At 41.1% G+C, this 22386-nt stretch overlaps 1 protein-coding gene across 1 annotated transcript in view; it reads right to left on the reverse strand.

Annotated features, from left to right (window-relative positions):
• FLT1 (fms related receptor tyrosine kinase 1) overlaps nt 1-22386 on the reverse strand; it is a 110529-nt gene that overhangs the window by 38111 nt on the left and 50032 nt on the right. The window contains exons 11-13 of the mRNA XM_040091065.1: nt 19427-19541; nt 10648-10756; nt 3212-3502 (exon numbers count right to left, since the gene is read on the reverse strand). Of these exons, the coding sequence (XP_039946999.1) occupies nt 3212-3502; nt 10648-10756; nt 19427-19541 (515 nt within the window). The remainder of the gene's footprint in view (nt 1-3211; nt 3503-10647; nt 10757-19426; nt 19542-22386) is intronic.

Here is a 22386-nt window from a genome sequence, read left to right on the forward strand (position 1 = left end):
CAGCCCTCATTTTTCACACCGCTATGAGCAGGTATGGTCTGAGGCATGCACACACGCGTGCTGAGAACTCCACTTTTATCAATGGTTCCTGACAGACACCCCAGCCCAGACATTCAAAATGAAGGTGGACAAGATGACACAACAAAGGCAAATCACACGTTCTGTGGGTTGTGATTAATTTTAATTTGTTTACAGCCATACACTAAAGATGGGATTTCATATCAAGCAAAACTGTTTTGCTTAAAACTTAAGCCATCATTCACATATCTTCAGTATTTTCTCTGCTACAATCAGCTGATTTTTTCAAGGACTTGATCAACCTGAGGATTACTCTCTTTTGCAAACCATCTGTTTTTTCCCATTCCTTTTTGCAGCGAAGCCAAGGGGGACAGGTTCCAGTGTCCCACTCTGCTCACTCCAAAGCCAAGGGGCTAGCCTGGCCACCAGCACAGTGTGGGGCTCAGTGCCCAGGGCAGTCCCCTGACCCCAACCTTCATGCTTGCCCAGAAATAATGCCTTGCTGGCCAAACTCTGCTCTCAGTTACTCTGAGGAACTTCATTGTAGGCAGAATTTGGCCCAGGGGAATGACAGGGGGGTCACAGAGGGGAGAAGAAGACACTGGTGGCAGAGTACTTGTCTGACGGGGGGTGGTAGGGGGGGGAAATCTGCATTTTTAAAAACAAACAGAGGGAAAAAATTACATCGTTAATTTTCGGATTTACATTTGCATTCCATCAATTTTTGCCCTTTGTTATGATTATGTTGTATGTTCACTTGTTTTTTATTAATCCATACAAAAATATAAATACAAGCTTTATTTTAGACAATTAAAAAAAAAAAAAAAAAAAAGAAATATAATTCACACCTTTCTCCCTAAGTAATATATTACACAATAGAAGGCAGAGAAACTCTCCAAATCCATGAGATTCTCCAGTCATCCAAGGACATCAAAAGTGACATCAGTAGTTTTTATCCCACCACCAAGGACTGCTTTCCTCAAAGGTTTCCAGTGAGATTTCTCTGTGCCCTTCAACACGGACAGCCACATTGGGATGTTATGACATCCTTGCACAGCATGGCCCTCTGAGTGCTGGTCGAGACCAGGCTGGTGGGACCTCCACTCAGCAGTGACATACACCATTGCAATGCACAACAATTCCACATAACAGTCTAATTGCCACATCTCTCTTTTTTTTTTTTTTTTTTTTTTTTTTTTTTTTTTGACCCAAACTCATATTGCCTGGCAACTGGCTGCTAAAAATCATCGTGCTTCGGCTCCCAAGGCCGTGGAGAATTCATCATATCCTGTCATCACCGCCCACCTTGCCATCAAATGTCTTCCTACAAAACACCCTAGGAAAAAAGGGGATTCTGTATTGTAGTTCTTCTGAGGAATTGCAAATGCTAAAGAGTGCGCTTGCTCCATTTTTAAGCCGTCACCAATGACTTCACTTGCATTTTAGGCATGTTTTAGGAAAAAAAGAGAGCCTGATCCCTTTGCAAGAACACATTGTTTCTGGGAGCCATCACGCTAATAATGAACAAAAGAACTACTGTATACAAGCGGGCTATAGGTGACATTTCAAGATATAAATGATTATTCTTTTCTTTACTCTGACAACTTCCAGGTTATCAATTGTTTTCTAAGCATTTTAGGCTCCATGAAACTGGCATTATGGGGAAATGCTATTGTTTACCCTTTCACACTTGACAAAAGCAATTCCCACGTGAAAGGCAAGTTTAGCCGTGGGACACAGTCTCGATACCTAAAGGAGGAAATAGTCTGGTGAGTTCCCAAGCGCAAGAAACTGTCATGTTGTCACCCTCTATTTTAAAAACACAGCCACTTTGTTCCTTTGCTGTAGCTATTTTGGTCATTGTGGTCTGTTTTGTTATGGCTTATGTAAATGCTATATAAATGATCGATCATAAATGTAACCAAAAAATAATAAAAGCTATGTATTGTAAAAAAATAAAGTTATCAGATCTATTAAAAATAGTAACTTCTTCCTTATACAGCATTTATAGCACACAGAAACAACTCATAACAAAATCATGGCGAAGAAAAAGAAAAGGGGAAATGCTCACAAGGAATTCTTAAGTTGCCCTTATTTGTCCTTCAGCAGTTTTGCGGGTTCTTAATCCCCATAATAAATCCAATTGTCATTTGCATACCAAAAGCAATGAATAGTTTTAATGGCTTCAATTTTCATTTGTATTTTAAAAATGTATTAACTAACTGTGCTGGGTAAAACCTTGTCAGTCATGTTAGTGTAACATTCTTCATTTAATAAAATAATTACAACATTACAAACTCCTGAATCTTCAGGCCAGAAGCAACACTCACACTTTTATCAGTAGTTTTTTACATTAGTGCAGAACTGACTTTAAAAATTGACCAACACAGCAACTGGAAGTCTACCTGGATTTATTTGGAGAAACATGGTTCATGCCTGTCAGTTGTAAAATCATCATTATTATAAATGATATGATAGGTCTGTGCATTATATCAACATTTTTATTTCTTCCCTGCATACTTCTTTTAGAAGATACTTTTTTAAGATTAATGTACTTTAGTGTAGAAAATAATTTCAAATAAATAAGTATTAGAACTTGCTCAGCAGGTAATATTTATAAGTCCATCAAGATCAGATTAAAATAAAAAATATGTAGTCCAGTCAATCTCAAACTGAATTGTGCTCATTCTGCACATTCAAGTTAGCTTATTAAATGTCCATTGTTGACTGAAAACAGCAGTTTTTAAAGTTAATCAGTTTATTCAGCTTTGACATTTTTGATGAGGCCGATATCAAAGCGGAAGAAAAGATTGATCCAAAGTTTTCCTTATTGCTCAGTAGGAGACAGCAAGAGAAAAAAATAGCGACATGTAAAATGTAGCACAGGGGATCTTCCAAACCCCAGCTTCCATGTGCCTTTTCAAAGCAGAAAACACCCGTCTGAACTGAACTGGAAGCTCACACGTTAGGATTTTGTTTGCTATTCCTCCTATTTCCAACCCATGGGGAAATGAGCACCACCTCAGGGCTTGAAAGGTAGCAACAGTAATAAAAAAATCAAGATGATATGAGACATCTCTTACTGTTTAATGAGTCCTTTAATGTTTTACATTGCTTTGTGTTGTACAATCACTCCTTGTGCTTTTATATTTGAGGATCCGAGAGTAAACAGCCTTTTTGTTGCAGTGCTCACCTCTGATAGTAACGTCTTTCTTTTGAAGCACTTCTTTCCCCGTGTATATGTTCCTTGCTCGGCAGGCATAGGTGCCTGAGTGTGCCAGGGAAACATTTTTGATGGTCAGAGTGAGGGTGATGGAGTATTCCCTGTTGTGAGATTTCTTTGCTTTCGTCTGATTGTTGACTGTCCTAGGTAAAATCCAAGCAATGTCTTTGTACAGGAATTTGTTGGCTGAACAGGACAATACCAAATTCTCTCCTTCAATGGGCATTTTTTCCAAATTAATATGGAATCCGCTTGGTACATCTGTCAAAAGTCAAGAACACTTTTTAGTTTATTGAGCCAAAATTAACGCAGCATATATTTTCCCCTTTATCAGGCAGTCTCTGAACTAATCAATGTCATTGTCTTCCTGCACAGGCATGTAATCCTTCCTTTCATACACTCAGCTCCAGCTACTCTTATAATTTGTCTTGGACCTATGATAGGCTTGGCCTCAGATGTGAGTTGGTGTAAACTGAAGTTGCTCTTGGAAGAAATAAGTTTGTATAAACGTTGTGCCAAGACAGACCGGAGGAAGGTACCAAAAGCAGAATTATTTAAAGACAGCATAGTGGGACTATGAAAGAGGAGGAATATTCTGATCACAGCTCCAGCTTGTGAACTGCATAAGAGAAATGGAATCTCAAGAGGGCAGTATAAAAATACTGTATTTCATCATGCATGTTTTCTTGTTGTTCACAAGCATTCAGATAAATTATGTCTATTTCTTATAAAAAATGCTTCAAGTCCTGAGATTTCCCTTGAAACAGAAGTGTTTATCCTCCCTGCATTTAAAGCCTACCAGCCACCCAAGAGGTAAGCAAAAGCAGTACCCTCTGCCCTGGGTGGCCAGCACTAGGATGAAGATATTTTGTTTAGATGGCTTGGCATTAACACGGGTGAAAGATATTTTCACCTGAGAGAAACCAAGGATAGTTGCACTAACAATTTACTAAGTGTAGACATGGGCTAAGTTTTCACTTCATGGCAGATGGTTCAGGCAGGAGTATTTTAGCCAACAAGGTAGAAAGTCTTACTTGAAAAGGTCCTTTCTGCAGTTTATTTAATGTCACTTGCAACTTCCTCCCCCTGGGGAGTGGTGCAGAGCTGTGGTGGTGTCAGCTGCCTCCCAGCTGCCTCCACCTGGGGCTCATCCCTCTGGCGAGGCACTTACACCACTGACCTCAGTGAAAGTAGAAGTAAGTTCCTGAGAGAAAGCACTTCCAAGTTTTACTCTGAGAATGCAACCTCTCTTGGTTTATTTGTAGCCAATATTCTGATAAACTCATTTCCTTCTTCTCGGTCAAGTGACATTGACTGTGGCCATTTTCAATTGTTCTTTCACTACTAATTGCTATGGCACTTGGCCGTAAACTTGACTTGAAATCCCAAGAATGGCTTCTTCTTTCATGAGGGAGAATTATACCATCTTTTCTTGTTTCTTAGATCATGAACAACTCAACACTGTCTTCCATTCTGTTAATTCTTACCAGTGTTGCTTCAGGTTTAATGTCTCTTCATCAGGAATGTGTAAAAAGTACCTCCCAAGTGAATAATATTCCACATATTCTTTCATTAACCTCTCTCATTGATTGACCAATCCATCAGAAAACTCCTCCCTGAATCCCCACATTGCAAACTGGGCTGCCTTGCCTCTCAGGTGAACCATGAGCATAATCTGCTTAATGCTTTCTGCCTATTGGAAGCCCGACATCAGTTATTCCCCTTAATGTCCTCTCTTCCACATCTAGCCCTGAGTGGTTAACAGAGGGTCAATGAGCTCCTGCTAGTCCTGGATTGAAATTTCTCCTGACAGTAGATGCCTTTCAGGGAAAGGGCTGATTTCTGCTGGTTGAACTCATCGTGCCCCTGCAGTGGGAGCAGAGTGTGTGCCTGTCATCGGCTGTAGTTCAGGTGTGCACTCCAAAGATCAGCCTAGTGGAGACAGTGACGCTAAAGTAGCAGACTGGGTTTTAAAGCCTGGGGGTTAAATTGTTCCACTTACATTCCATCGAGATACCACTTTTCTCTCTGGCAAACAAAGCTATAAGAACATCTTCAAATTTAATGAACTCATCTGTGAGTGACTGCCATCAGGATCCTGTTCGATATGTAAGAGTGTGTGGTGCCAGATTCTAATCTCAATTAAGAACATGTTGACTGGAAATGCTATTAAGATGAAACATCTCTATACATGGAATACATCATATTTAGCCTCAGCTGCCAAAATGTAGACATCTACTTGAATATAGATGTTCTATGTTCTGTATGTGGCCAAAAGTTTACAGTTCATGGGGTGACACAGGCTTCTCCAGAGGGCACTGCAAACCATGCCTTTAAGATGGGTCAAATTCCAGAGATCCTGGTCCCTCATGCTTAATTATGAAGAGATCCTACATGATCAGCTTAGACTTAGATACCTAACCATAAGCTTTAAGTTAGTTTTAAGTTAGATGCAATTCCTATACTTGATTTTGTTAAAAAACATTACATTCAGACACACTTAAAAACAATCAAATGTCCAACATTTTGAATATGGATAAGTACTTGGAAGAAAGAAGATGCTGCATCTTACTCACAGTACATTTCAAATTGTTCCAATGCGTGTTGGGAAAGCCAGGGTATTGGTTAGAAATAGCGGTAATTTTTGCTTTTGCAGATGCCAGTACTCAGTAAAAGCTAGGAAGAGCCAAGCAAAACTCTTAAGATGTAACTAAAGATCCCTGGGGACTGAAGCACATGAACTATTTTTAGCTTAAAAGGATAGCATGCCAACAGAATAATAGTTACAGCTACTTTTATGTTATCAGGTCTGGAGCTCTTCCTCAATGTGCCCTCTGTGGAGACTATTTTCTGAATAAATCTAGGGACAGAAGCAAAATGCACAGGATTCCAAAAGAATCATTTGTTTAAAGGCTACGAGTCTCCTAATATATGACACCTCTCACCAATTGTTACAGGCTTAGGCTAGCTAAATAACATGGCTGGGAATAATGTAAAAGGGTTTTATTTACTTTAGTGATTTGAAGCTTCCTGTGGAAATAGCTCCCAGGTTTCCTGATGGAAGATTTTGTTTATCTTTGCCAAGCACCATCAGGAATCTCAAAATAAAATGCGATTAGTGACATTGGGAAACCAGGGAGATAAGGCAGAGCTGTTCCTGTTTCACCCTCTGTAATTGCAAACACACCCATGGGCCTGCTGTGTGCCAACAAAACAGCCCAAAATGTAGGGAAAGGGGCAGGCTGGAGGAAAGGGTGCTAATACAATTAAATTTGGCATAAAGGTGTTGTTACAGACACTGCTTCCATACCAGTGAGCAGGAGAGCTTTCAGAAATCACCTTTCTACATTGCTTTTATATAAGCTTCACGGCTACTTTTGAGTCTTGAACAACGATTTGCTTTTAGAGCTAAGTCAGTGACAATACACCAAAAATGCCCTTCCTCTGTCAGAAGCCATAGGAAAGCTACTTCACAGCCCATGGTCTTCGTGTCAAACACCCTCAGGCACAGTGTATAAAATCATGTGTATCACTGTCAAACTTTCTACAAAAAGATGGGCAGGCTTCACTTTAAGCCCAGAAATAATGATATTTACAGTAACTAAAGAAAGTGCTTGTTATTCCTGGGTTCCCTCTGTTGGCACTAATTTCCTCATGTTTCCCTTTCCCTGAAGGAGCAGAACTTGTCAACTCCGAACTAGGGCTGCTGTGACACGTTCTGCCTTCGAGCACCTTCCTAATGGTTTCTGCCTACAAGAAAGACACCCTTCACAGCACTGCAGGCACTTCACTGGAGTACGTGCATTTTCTCACCCCCAGGACAAGAGCTGAGGGAGATTGCCTTCAAGGAAAGGGATCTTCCTGTTAAGAGCAGGCTTTGTCTCCATCTGCTCTTTGGAGTAATTTCTGTCATGTCCCTTCTACAGAGGGCAGCAGCTCCTTTTCCTACAAGGAATCATCCCCTCCTGCTTAGACACTTTTCTTCGTTTTAGACACATTTGTGTGGCTCAGGCTGACTTCAAATGGCGCCAGCAGACTCAACAACCTAAGATAAACTAGCCCTAAGCTGTCACACAAAACCTGAAGTATTGGTTTTGGACTCATCAGAAGGAAATACTTTGCAGTGTCCTGTTCACATCCATCAGCATTTGAGACACTCAGGTTTTTACTCCCTCAGTGCATTTTTCAGCACATTCTGGACATGTTTGTTTCTCGATGTGAAACACAAGCTGTACCCAGCCACACCAGTCTGGTCTCAGCCTGATGGAGGAGAGTTATGGTGAGAGTAACCGGATTTTTGTAGGGATGAAAACCAGTGTTGTTTACACTGCTTTCAATCAATGCTAGTGTCAGAGGATGATCAGGACTTTCCATGTCACACAAGTGAGGTGCTCAGCTCCAGGAGCTCATAGGACAAATATATTTCAACTTCACTACCCTATGAGGAATGTTTGCCACCAGTCAAGATGTTAAGAAACTTCAAGCCATGATAAAGCTGATAGTCCTCTTTCTGAGCAACAGCCAATATAAGATTCTTCAAAGGAAAGTCATAACATTCTGCACGTTCTCATGCAAGGAGAAGGATTTCCTTCCATCCTTGGTTATGATGTGGGAATGTTAGGTCTAAGTAGGAAAATTAATTCCTTCATGTCACTGCACTAAAATACTTGAAACCACCATCAAAACTTTGAAAGGGAGGCTTGGATACAATGAATGGGGTCCATCAAAGTACAGCTTCATTTGGTTTCAGGAACTTCCATGTCATATAGAGAAAACTGAGGAGCAAGAGTAAGAGAAGGCCAAATTCAGCATCTTGCAGCATCTTTAAAGAGCAGCATTCTCTGGGAATGATTCTCAATGACTTCTCAAAGTTTCATGTGAAGTACCCACACAAAGACGAAACTATCATTGGCATGCTAATTTATGGAGAGCTATGTGGTGTTCAGCTTTCAGTCCAAACACGCACAATGTAATGATAAGGATGAAAGCAAAACTGAGAGTGGGGACGAGAGTCATCTTCAAGGTGGTAAAGGTTCTTGTCACTTCCATTAATAGAACGTGGAAATATTTTTCTTGTTTCTGTACTTTAACAAACAACCTGCTTATGTGTCACTTATCTGTTTATACTTCTCAGGCTTCTTACGAATTTTCTGTATTTATAGATAACTGGCACTTTCTAAATGTGAAAGTGCGCTATGACATGGATCTTTAACAGCTGTAGACACCCACTAACAAAGTCTGCCAGGTGAAACTGCGTGAGCAGCACAACAGTGGATACCTAAAAAAGAAATGACGAGCGCTTGCAGGGGTGCCCGTGTGCTGGCATGACAGGGAATTATGCTGCCTTCTGGTAGCTAAGGCCTGAAATCTTGGTGAGATAGTGCCACAACTTGTCAAGAGCACTGACTACTACTCATTGCTACTCTTCTGTGTGGGCAGGAGTGGTATCACAAGCTGGATGGAAGCCAGATGGAATCTGGGCAGATTCCAGGAAGACTACAAAATCTGGGAGGTGCCGGAGAAAGGTATTGGTGCCCAAGCTATCTTTCCTTCTCTTTTACCAGCTAGTGGAAGGGGCGCTCTACTGGAAGCACAAAACCAGTTCATCTGGATCAACAGATCTACTCAGATGGGCAGATAGACCAGCTGCGTGGAAAGGGACCTGTGGTGGACAACAACCTCAGCATGAATGAACAGGGTGTTGCTGTGGCAAAAAAAAAGTCAAGAGGCTGCTGGGTGGCACCAGCAAGGGCATCTCCAGCAGAGAAAAAGACGTCATTACACTCTACTCAGAACTTGCCAGGCCACATCCAGAAAACTGCATTCAGTTTGGGTCCCTTCTATACAAAACAGATGTGGAAAGTCTGGAAAGGGTCCAGAGAGGTGCCACAAAGGTGATCAGAGGACGGGGAAGTCTGCCATATGAGGAGAGGCTTAGAGAACTGTGTGTGTTCAGCTTTGAGGAAGGGCTTAGAGGAGTCTTTATCAACAAATTCCAGTATTTAAAGGGTGGCTACAAAGAAACTGGAGACTCCTATTTTACAAGGAGACACATGGAAAATGTAAGGGTTAATGGGTACAAGTTACTCCTGGGGAGGTTCTGATTGGACACAAGAAGAAATTTTTCATGATGCGGACAATCACTCATTGGAATAATCTCCCCAGGGAAAGATCCATCTGGACAAGATGCTGTGCTTTTCCCAAGACAGGTTGGACCAGATGATCCTTGAGGCCCCTTCCAACTTGGTATTCTATTCAGCTAGTCAGAATATTTTAAAAATATTTGGGAGAGGGAACATTTTTTGAAGTTGCTTATCCCTTTTTTTTTTTTTTAAACCATATCCAGTGAGTGTGTGTCTATTCTCTTTTGATATCTCTCAGAATAGAAATAGAATGAGTTTCACTAAAATCACTCATCAGAATTATAAGCAAGAGAATGACAACATAAAAACCCCAGAGATTATTATTGGGGATTAAAGCATCTAAATATTTTAACCTTTTTGCTTTTTCCCATATTTTCAAATGAATTGTATTTTTTTAATGATCTACCCTGAAAATTGCCAACAGCCCAAGTTTATAAAACTACCGTCTTATAAACAAAACAAAGCTTTTGACAGAAAACAAATCCTTTGTAAATGAGTGTGCAGACTTTATGTTGCTGAATAAGGCAGTAGTTATTCCCAAAAACACATTGTGGGCTTTTTCAGTAATTCCTGAAGTAAAACATTAAGTCATTTGTTTGTGAACACTCCAAACACATCTCATAATGCAAAAATAACAGAAAGCATACGTGAAGATACCATGATAAGAATTCTCAGTGCCATGGTGCAAATGACATTCCAGGCTGTCTTTCTCAGAAGAGGAAAGAAAACTCTGTCGTTTGTATGTATCCTGACACTTTTCCACCTATGAGTTGTCATCGTCCCTGAGATCTGTGAGGGGTACCCCAGACATCTCTACCACCACGCTGCCTGCAGACACTGGCACTGTTCTAGACACTGTGTTGTGAGATATCCTTCTGGGCAGCAGAATGAGGCTGTAGACACTGTCAATGTCACAGGTGAAGCTGGCTTACTTGGTGGGCGAAAATACACTAAAATTTCATGTACAAAATGACTGCAGAGATGAACCAAAACGGGGAATTACTCACTGCTGTATTTGTGAGTAATTTGTGTCATGCTCAATACCTGAGGGAGGAATGAGTCATTCACCAATTTGTTGACCGTAGAAATCCAAACCAGCTGCTATGAAACCTACCAGCATAACCCAAAAGCATGGCATGAGCTTACAAGTGCATACATTACAGCAATTCTGAAATAGTGGTATATTAAAAAGCCACAACAGCCTAGCTGTTATAATTCCAGGATCAGTAAACATGTTTGACTGTATGGAGGAGAAGATCTTACCTGTTACAATAAAACTGACATTTCTTTCAGATTTTCCCACTTTATTGGATGCCACACAGCTGTAGATTCCTGAGGATTTGGCTTCAGCTACAACGAGAGTGCTAGCAGTCTGCAAAAGAAAGAAGAGCTTTAGTTCTCATTGGCTCAAGAGCCAAGTTAAAGCTTGCCTTCTCTTTTTCCTATTGGCAATCCCATGATCCACTCTTTCCATTCCTTCAGTGATGGGCACCTCTGGGGCTATTTAAAGGAGATGTCACCATGTAAAGTTTTGCAAAGGATAGAAGAATAACAGGAAACATGCTCCTTGGGTGACCCTTATATCATCAAAGCGATCACAACCAAAAATACTCGAATGTGTCCCTCAGATTGATTTATCACTTGCTGGTGATGTAATGGTAAGGTACAAGACATGAAGCACGACACAGTGTGTTTCACACAAGGAGATAAGCAGCCTGTAGGAGAGCCAGACTGCAAAGGGAATAGGTGAGACATGCCTCAAGGCGTTTGGATAATCCTGGGGGAAAAAAGTAGCTCAATTTGGCACTAAGCTCATTTAATTTCTTTCTTTTTCCCACATACGTGTCAGGTGAGACAGGAAGAAAGGATGTTTACCCATCTTCTTTTGTACTATTTTCTGTTCTTGGACTTAATATTTCTATTATTAAATAATAATATGTCAGTTTTATTTATGTTATATTCTATCACAATCTTAAGAGGTCCAGTACACTAAATATTTTCTCAGAGTTATATGACTTGAAAGGTAAGACCTTGAAAGTCCAGGGATCCAAAACACCTAATGTGCCCTTAGAAACATAAAAACCACTGTAATAATAAGAGTTATACATCTTAGGGTGATGTAAAGCCATGGTCTAATGGCTTGAGCACTAAGCAGAAGAGGAAAGTTATGCAGAAACAAGTGACGTGTCATTCTGTTATGGAGCTGGGACATGAGGCATGGATATGGTCTTCATCAGCGTCATGTGCTCCCAGTTACAACTTGCTAGCTTAATTTTCTGTCTTTCTGTTGCCATTTTACTTGTTCTGTAAAACATGGTTTGGCTGGAGTTACGGGCAGAACTGGAACGGTGATGAAAGGAAATTGTGGGGCTTCAGAATTCCACTGTTTGGAATTTTTTGGCTTTTCTGTAAATCTTAAAAATAAGTTCTGTGCAATTAATACATTCTTTTAAGTCTGCTTGATTGCTGGAGTCCAGAGACAAGCAAAAGAGGATGAGGCAGGAATAAATAAGGACCAGTTATCTATGTTTTTCACATAAACACTGACTGAACATTGCTCTGCTTTTGTCTCCTGCTGGGAGAATCCATAGCTACTCCCAAACTCCTGTTGAGCCCCTAAATGACATAGATATTCCCGTTTCCCAAAATCATTCTTTAGTAGAAAGAGTCTATTACTTTTCTTACTACTCAAGTTAACACTATTAAGGCAAATAATTTGGTTTTGACTTATTTGTTTTAGGAGGCTTTGCTAGGGTAAATTCACTACATGTAATGCTAACAGCACCTCTACCCTATAAAATTGTCTCAGCAGCCAACAACCTGTCTGCTAACACACGACATAATATTTCTAGCTATAAATTTTATAAACTACCTTTCTGTATCTTCTGTGAGATGAAAGAGGGTCAGTAATACCAGATAGATAATTACAGCCCTTAGAAAAAAAATCATCCTGCTTTGCTTAATTCAGTAGGCTGACCTCTACAAATTTCTAAATACAAAGGGCAGGCCCAGCCCTGTCCATACTTTGTCATTATCTTTGAATTTCTTCCAGGTTCTAAACATATTTTTTTAAAGTATGGACACGGAACACAGCACCGGGATTCCTGCATCTGTTTTATCAACACTTAAGACCAGAAGGAAGCCCCACAATATCTACCACAGAAAGCTAATGTGGGTGGTTAAAAACTGCTTCTGCCATCCCAGATTTTCCACCAAAAAGTAGACTTTTTTCTGTTAGTTGGTGTCACCTCACCAACTTTTCCCAGGAGGCAACTGTGATCTAACATGCACAGTGAAGGAGAATGAAGTTCTTGCTCCCTGACTCCAGGACACCTGCCTCTACTCTACACAAAGGCAGAGCATTTCTGAGCCTGAAAAACACACGCTGACTACTCCTCCCACACCTATGCCAAAGGTCTGAAAAGGTTTTGGAAGTATCAGACTGTGTTTTGTCCTTACGTCATTAGGTATTACTTTTTAATGAAAAATTGTGCATACTATCTTGAATTTTTTTGCTTCAGCCTACTGTGATGAGATGGTTACTTTTATCATGCTGAGGATGGTGCATAGGGTTATGCTAAAGAAGTATGACTGCAGTGACTTACAGATGATGCCTTTTCTTGTGTATAAAATTGCCTGAGAGAACATTCATCGGCATTGAAAGCCAGTGATTTAAACTGCCAGCTTTTCCCCCCAGCAGTGTTTTGGTTTTGATCAACTTTCACTGTCCCAAGTAATTCTTCAGCATGGGCCAAGGATCATTTCCAACAGGCAACCCCCATGCAGGCAATGGCTCTTTGGAAAGCAAGGGAAATAAATGCTGTGAGCACAGGAGGCGTTAGTGCCAGAGAGCACACGCTGGTGTTTTTACTTGACTAAGGCAGAGAAAGCCACGGTGTCTAGGAGGAACCAAGACTGACTTTGCAACAGAGCAGAATATTTTAGAGACAACACATCTCTGTGTAAATCTTTTAGTTTATAAATTAGTCACAAGGATAAGATAACATCTCTTTAAATAGTTTGTGAGCCCTCCAGTGGTGCAATCTGTGTTTTTCATTGTGGATGCCAGCCAAAACCCACCAGAGAAGCAGTGTGTACAAAACAAAGCCTGGCATGCTGTTTATGGAGAAACGATGGCTGTTTGAGATCAGTTTGTGCAGCATGGTTCCTCTGTACAGCTATTGCTGCAAAAGAAGCAAAAGTTTTTGCTATTTTGTATCATCTGGCATCACAACAGGGAGTTTCAGGCCCTGGATTTGCAATGACGTTATATACAGAAAGTCTAAATTGAGTTGGCATGATCAGACAGAACAGGCAAATCCCTTCCGGCACACTCAATATATTGAGCTTTATCTGTCCACAAACCCCATTTACCACCAAAGTTTTGGCCTTTTATGCCTTTTTTCTACTCTCATCATCTCAGCTGAAGCACCATGTTACAGGCTAATCTCAAAGCCAGGGGCTAGGGAAGTAAGTCCTCTACTGCTGCTGCTTTGCTGGGCAAATAAAAGAGGCATAAGGCAGAAATCCTAAGAGATGGAAGAGGAATTTACAGATTTGTTTGTGGTGGAAACTGATGAGGAAAAGACTGGGGAGACAAAGAGAATGCAAGGCAGCTGACATGATCATTACTCTTGGAGCCATGGTGGGCTGGTCTTTCCCCTGGAGGGTCTGCTCAAATTTCTCTTTTCTCAGAGTAGCTGAGATAGAGGATTCCCAGCACTCCAGCTGATGGCAGAGAAGGAAAAGAAGTTTTCAGAAAATGTTTGGCAACCTGGCTCTTATGTGACTCCCAGAAGGCCTCTGCAGACACTGACGTGAACTTGCTCTGTTCAGAGATTGCTGCCCTGACCTCTTGAAACAGTCCATGTATTTAAAAAGCAAAATACTGCCCTTTCAACATAGAGCGGGTTAGTGCAAGTCTGTCACTTATTGCTGATTCCCTTCTAGTCATGCTTTTAAGAAGAGCTATTGGTTAAAAAAAAAAAAAAAAAAAAAAAAAAAAAAAAAAAGGGGAAAAATGAAAATATGCTCTCTTTGCACCCTTGCATTTATCTTTGTCTAAAGGAATATAAATTAGAAATATCCATATCTAAATATCGACAATGCACTGCTGGATTAGTCTGTTTTTGCCAAAGACGTACGATCTGCATGCCTCACATGTTGGCAAGGAGCATCAGTGCAAAACATCTGGCCAACAGGTTTCACCTTCAAGACCACCATGGAAGAAACACCAAAATATCCAGAGCAGGAGGACATGAGAATGAGCAGGAGAGAACCCGCTTTCCCCCTGGGGTCAGACAGGAGAATCTCTATGAGTTGCTGCTGTACATCAAGCAGAGCTGTGTTTTCCCTCTGCTACCTCGCAGCTCGGCAGCAACAAGCCCCAAGTTCTGCTGGTTTTAATCTCACCAAGGGCTTGGCTTTGCTGGTACCTCCCAAAGATTCACTTAAAAGTGTTGACAGCAATTCTAGTAGCACTCAGGAAGGCTCCAGGAGAAGTTACAATGTGCTGAAGAGAGGCAAGTGGCACTCCCACTGCTATTTTTAGTCTGGGTTCTGAGGAAGATCATACTGTCCGTATGTTCATCTGTCTGCCAGCCTGTCCATCTGTCTGCCAGCATCCTCTCCCCTGCCATGTGCTTAGTAATTTTTGAATCCATTGTCCAGTTTCAACCAAAACTTATTGACAACTCAAAGCCCATGAGATCTCATGCATGTCATGAAAACCAGATGTTGGGTAGAAGAGAAAGATCAAAATGCTGCTGTAGGGAGCTAAACAGCTTTCCCTTCCTCTTTGGGCTCCAGATGGCCAATCTGCACAGATGTACTGGCCACAGCTGGCACGTGGCAGGACTGAGAACAGACACAGCACGTTTCATCTCACCAGTAATGCTGGAACTCAGAAAAGAGGTAGAGGTTTAGAGATTGTCATAGAAGATTCAAGAAAGATGGAACCCCTCTATTCTGCATGATTATGTTTATCAGTCATGTCCAGGAAAGATTGACTCTTTTGACTATCTAGCACCTCACTTTGGAGTGTTACTCTTAAAATTATCACCAGTCAGGCTGACCCAAAGATTTTTATTGGCAGCCAGATCTTTGCCAGCCAAACTAGAGATTCACAAGGGTGAGTCTAAATTTTGTCTTACAGAATCAGGTTACAGGGCCGTTATGTTCCATTTTCCATGAAGTCGAGTGGCTTTGTCACTCACGAGTGCTGTAATCACTAAAAACCTGTGTCAGTTGGTATTCATGCAGTGGAAAAGAGAGCCATAAATACATACATACATACATATATATAGACTTTTTCACAGAGACACACCTACATATGTGCATGGTAAGCTCCAGCTTCATGCATTTTTACCCTTTATACACAATACCTGGAGGCATACCCTGTGACACAGACCCAGCTTTCGTGGTACATGCTCTTGGTCAGTGGTACTCCAACATTTGCTAGCAGCAGAGGCATGAGGCAGTCAGGGACATTCTGTTCCATTTCAGGTTCTCAATACGTTCGTTCCCAAAACCAAGAGGGTTTTGTCTCACTCTCTCCAAATTTTCCTTGTACTCAACTGCCTTCCTGTCTACTGTCTCCTTCCCTTGGATTTATAATCCTTTCTTCTTGGCCCGCACTTTTTGCTTTCCCTCATCTGAGCTTGCCTTCTTAGTGGTCTTCGGCACATGCCGCATGCCCAGGATCCTTGCTGGCCTCTCCTACAGTGCGCTGTCCCTTGTAGCCCTGTACAAGGAGTACCAAGTGCTTTCAAAGCTGTTGATAAGCCAGTGTGTGTCTGCACACCCGGGACAGAACGTGCTGAATGCATGCGCTGCTACCAATTGCATGCACTGGCACAATGAACGCACCAGCTCTTTGTACCTTATTACTGCAGGTCATTCACGGACTGACACTCTAATGAACACTGACCATGCTCAGAATAATAATCAGCGCTGGCCCTCGGATAGACGCAGCAGCCAGCTTTAGCTGGGAACGCTGAGAAGTGATGGGTGTTAGTAGCTGAACAACAGGAGAGTGTCTGGGACCTGTTTACACAATAGGCCTAAGAATAGCGTGACTTTGTAGGAAGTCACTGAAATGTCCCAAAAAAAAAAAAAAAGAAAATTAAAACATTGGGTGGGGGAATTAAATCACTTCAAGAGTTGTCTTATGATTAAGTATTACGGCTTAGGTTACGAAGTTCTTCCATTGTACCACTCAAGTTTCTTAATGTCCGCTTAGAGAGGCTTTAGCGGAAATGTTACTAAAACACCGTTGTCACAGCTTCTCTGTCATCAAAGAATAATGTAATGCAGGCTTCCTGCACTATTTTAACTGCACAGGCACAGGGCTTGAGGTTTTTCAACTTTAGAATATACTTGTGGCTACCTGGATAACCACAGACAAACAACCAACCTACCACAGGTTGGCACTTAGATGTTGCACATATAGGAAGCCTATGGAACTGGCACTACGTCTTTAGGAAGGTGAAAATGGCTACCTTAATCACTAAAGAAACCTGTTGATCATTCCTTGTTCATCTCTTCCCTTGCTTACAATAATCTCATCCTGTGACCACACGCATTTCTCCTTTCATGCTAACCCAAATGTGAAACTTTCTGAGTTTCTTCATTCATTTCCTACCTCTTTGTCTCCTACATCTTTGTTGCTTCCATTGAGCTCTGAGATTGTTTTTTACCACGCTTGCTGTGTTGGGATGTGGAAGTGGGGTAGACACTGTTTATTTAGCAGGGCACCACCGATGTGGGAGTGCCTCAGAGAGCTGTTCACAGCTGCTTGCAGGAATAGAACTGTTCACAGTAGCAGTCCATCAGAGAGACTCTTGTGGTGACATGCTGCATTCAGTGAGCACAGTGCTATTAACACTCTGACAATATCGCTGCAGATGGGCAAGGTTTCTGTCTGAATTGTCTCTTTGAGTTTGCCCAGAGAGACTGAGAGTGAGTCTTGGGCTGCGAAGAGTGAAAAGCCACAGACTCCCATGGATTTAAAAGAACTATCCTGGATGCTCTAGAGCAGCTGCGTGTGCACTGATCATGCAGCCCTCAGCTTGGCCAGGAGCCTGAGCTTAGAGAGCATTTTTTTTACTTACAATAGCCATCCAGCTGTGCTTGAAAAGCTACGGAAGAGCAGCAGAAATAGAGGAACTTTAGAAAAGCTGTGAAAAAGCTGAGTACAGAGGTTGTTTCACTAACCTCCCCCTCCCCATAGGGTCCAGGAGGAATAAAACAAAGCAAGGTAGGGCTTTCTTAGTCGAACTAAGGAGCAAAAAGACAAGGAATACTGGGGAGGACCAATAAGTTTCACTGGAAATCCTTCCGTGCAGAGACCATCCCTTGGTTAATTTCTGGGCACATTTTTGAAAAGGGCTACTTGCCAAAGACTTGCAGTTCTGCCGCAATGAGCCATTATTAGCATCTTCCTCCAGGGAGGAATTTATTTGCTGTTGACTGGAAGTTGACATTTTAGTCACTCCTTTTCCACTGTCTCCAAAATGCATGGTACGCAAGGAGAATGAGATGTGGTCATTAGACAGCTCCTTCTGCACCGTGTGGACAGGTAGGACTACACACATAGCACAGGTGTATGACTGCTGGAAAAGAATTGATTCTCATCATCTTGTTCATCATTCCCCCTGTGGAATAGACTGTGTCTTCCTGTGCCTGAAATGATTTCCCTTTCGACCTTCAAATCCCTCCTTATGTTTCATTTTTCATGTGCTTTCCTATGAGAGTGTACCCTAGGAAACTCTTTGCTCCCATCTTTGCCTTGATCTTTAGGCATGTAGAGCTGGACAGCTAAATAGAGCAAATGCCTCACTGGGATCCAGCCTGTTCCCACACGCTGGAATGATGCCATGAACACCTGTGATACTTTCTAAATAATATAACAGCCGGCAAAAATGCAGTCCCAGATCTGATTCTTGGCTGCTCGTAAAACCCTGTTTATTCTGCGGTGTGTGAAAGGGCCTTGACATGAGAATAACTACAGTTTATACCCATTTTCATATGCAGGAAACTGAAGGCAGCCATCAAGGAAAAGAGACCTATAACCCCAGTGCCCTTAGGATTACAAAAAGTATTTTGGTGTCATTACAAATGAAAGACCTGGAGTAAGACAGGCTTTAAAATTTATAACCTCTTTAACTATTACTGCCACAAACCAAGCTAGCCTGTGAAAACAGACTCTGTAAGAGTGTCATGAGCTCTTCTGTAGCACAGGCCACCCAACTACACCAAATCAGTCTCATGTCTATCCCAGGGAAGCGAAGTTGATCTAGGATATCCTTGACTTGAGGCTTTAACTGATGGACAAGCGTCCTTAGCCTTTGGCAAGTTAATCTCCTTGGCTTTCTCTTCCACATTAGACACCAACAGACTACAGGCCCACACACCCTTCAGAATGATCTGCATCTCCCCATGACCCATAAAAGGATGCTTGACTTGGACTAACACCTAAATTTAGATGGTTAATACTGCTGGGATAAATCTAAATCCCATCTTGCTGTCTCTGACTGAGACCTCTCTTAAACTTTGCTTCCATAATCTGGATTCTTTTGGCTCTTCAGAATTTATTCCAAGAAAGACTTGGCCATCTAATGATCTAGGACCATATCTGTGAATAAACTGACTAATGAGAGTAAATACTTCAATTCTCATAGGAAAAACAACATGAAAAAAAAAATTGTGCAATTGCACAAAATGAGGCAAAGATGGCCTGGAACCCTGCCCTCGGCTCCTGAGGTACCCCAAGGTACTTCAGACCATGAATAAGAGAGCAGATACAGTGAATCTCACAGATACACACTCTTGGCATGTCACTTACCTTAATTTGACTGTCTCCAGAAAAAAATATACTCAGCAGATAAATACCAAGTATGAAGCTTACCTGCATGTATGCAGGTCCCCAAATATAAACAATATAAAAATGCTGGCTTCTTCTCTGTTACCTTGATAGCATCTTACAGTGTCTTTTCAACACATGCTGTCACACAGAAAGATTATGTGCTCCTAGAAATCATACCTTATTTTTGCCCTCTATTACAGCCGTTCTCTCAGTGATGCTCTGTATCCTGTTTCCTACGTTGCTGCCAGCTTTCAGGATGAAAGATCCTTCAGTATAAAAGCAAAATCCATGCCTAAAGATGACAAAAATTGAAATGGTATTGATTTGGTGATAGAAATTCAATAGATAAGACAAAACAATTGTTTGGAAAACAGTGATCAATCAGGAAAACTGCAGGTGTTGTGATGACCAGGAAAGTATAATTGCTTTTCATTAAATCTTGAGGTTTGAAGCCTGATAATTGGATTCACTTCCACAGCCACTCCTTGAATATTAGCTCTCTGTAGTCAGTGTTGACATTTAACCCACTGCAAACTGTGAGGCCAGAATTTACAGTCAGAGCCTAAATATAGGGCTGTACAAGACCAACATCCCATTTCCAATGCTCCTGTTTTCAAATATTGCCAAAGCATGAGTTCATACTATTTTTACCCTTTAACTCAAGACAAACTATACTGGTTTCAAGATGCATTCCTTAATTCATTGGATGATGCTCTTTTACTCTGTGCAGGTTCTTTTTGTTTTAACAAAAGATTATGCTGGTCTTAATTTCTGAATTTTTTTTAGCTGAGTTTACAAAATAGTAAGATAATACTGCGGTTCAATGATTACAAGACACAGAGTAAAAATAAGCATAATGCTGGAAATTAACAAAATGAAGTTAAACAAAACCATACCCAAATGACAAAGGGATTTAAATGATAATTTAACTGGAAGAAAATCAAATACATCTGAATGAATGGAAGTCCCAGAGAAAAAATATTTTTGCCTTATGCAACAAATTGGCTTGTAACCAGAACATTCAGGTGTGGTCATGGTGGAGCTATTTTGTTTCTTGAAGTCTGATTTGGTACACATGGAAATAAACACATTGGAATGCTTCTTAAGTGCTGCCTGACCCTGTTCTTCTTTGAGAATATCTAGTTCAGTTTTTCATCCAGAATTTAGATGTTACTTGTTCGATTCCAGCGTCATTGGCAGAGATTAACTCTTCAGTTCGATGAAGTTCTTTCAAATACACTCTGTTCCTTGGATTTGAAAGATAATGGCTGCAGTATCTGTAATCAAATAGTTCTAGCTTGTATAACAGTTGTTTGGAGGAATGAATTTTAAAGCCTAGTGACTGAAAAAACAGAATATGATGCAATCCTGACCAAAGAATGAGGTTCATTTCCCTTCAGCCAACTGTGCAGTTTGTTTTGCGCTGTAAACTTTGTGATGTTTAGAATACCAATGGTACACCAACTTTACATGATTGTTTTTAATTGTGCAGCTTTGCGTCAAACTGGCCAATGACTTAGCAGATATTACAGCTTAAAGAAATAATGACATGGAAACTAACTTGGGCTACCCAAATTTCACAATGTCCACTGAAAGGATCAGTGTGTCAAAAAGACAAAAAAAAAAAAAAAACAACAGAAGAAGGCAATGGAGATTCATGCATGGAGAGAGGAGAGAGAGCAAGAGTATGGCAGGAAAGCCCTATCTACACAACCGCTTCTTTCAGCCTCTGGTTTAAAAGCCAACTTCTAATACATTATTGTTGAGGCCAGAGTGAATGAAAGACAGGTGCATTAATAAGGGCACCTGTTACACTCAGATGGGGGAAAATGGTTAAAATTACTCAGAAAACTAGATACCATCTACTTTGCACATTTAAAACTTCGGGAAATCTGGTTCTGTAACAAGAATAAAACACAGAATGCATGACAATTTGGCTAAGCTGGTAACATTTTCATGCCACAGAAGATATCAAAACTCAATTTGTGATGCCAGGTATCAAAAGCACAATTGTGACTGGATGCAATCTATATAGGAAAATAGAGACAACAAAATCCCACTTCACCCCATATTAAAAGGGGCCTCCTAAATTTTTTTAATTTTTCCTAACCCCACAGAATGCATTTATATTTCTCTGTTACAGTGTGGAATTTGTACTCTTTACCACAGAAGTCCTTCCACATATTTTGGTAAAGGACAGAAAGAAGGCATAATGCATATTCAGAAGCTGCTCGTGCATCTCTGAAAGGCATCATCTCCAATTTCCTTTCTTACAGCTCTGGAGCCTCCAGACTCAGTTGCTATTATTACACTCTTCCTCACAATTCCTTAAAAAAAGTGCCTCTATTTAGTTTGCCATGTCTCAGGGATGAGGACAGTCTTATGTCTTTGTTGATGCCCAGCGCAATAAGGTGCTGATTACTCATTAATACCAGAATGCAAAACACCATCATAACTACAATAACATCACAATAACAAGAAAAACACATGTAAAGTGCTAGATTAGCCCTGGAGGCACACATGTGGACTCTACTGACATCACATTCCATTCTATATCCAAACTGGCGATTACAACGTTAATGCAATTAGAGTAGAAAATTGAATACACTTCATAGGTGTTGCGCAAGGTTTTAGTAAAAAAGGAGTCACAATCAAGCTGAGAATACTACATCCAACAGCACACAGCTGGAGGTGTGAGTACTGTTGTACACACATCAGCTCCATTGACTGCTGGATCAGCAAACGTTTACGGATCAGTTGCAGCACGGCTGCCAGGTGGAGTCTAGGACAAGACTCAGACTCATCCCTTTGCATGCAGAACCAGATGCTTCCTCTCATGAGCTGCCAGATCTCTTCACTTTAACCTCAAATACACTAAAATAGCTCAGGGGCGACACACGAGCTGTGTCCACTATCCTGAGCTGGCTACTCAGGTTAATACTCCAAGTCATCCCACCTCTTACTGCTGCCAGGGGTGCCATGTGAAAGGTGCTGCCTAAGCCAACAGCATCAGGCAGAGATGGGGAAGGGAAAAATTAGTCAAAAGTCTTGCCTCTTAACCTGACCTCAGCTTCTAACAATGGGTATTTTGTAACAGAAAGAAGATTCTGCTGAACTTGGATGTAATCATCAAATCA

Source organism: Hirundo rustica, chromosome 2, assembly GCF_015227805.2.
Source record: "Hirundo rustica isolate bHirRus1 chromosome 2, bHirRus1.pri.v3, whole genome shotgun sequence".
Taxonomy (NCBI): Eukaryota; Metazoa; Chordata; class Aves; order Passeriformes; family Hirundinidae; genus Hirundo; species Hirundo rustica.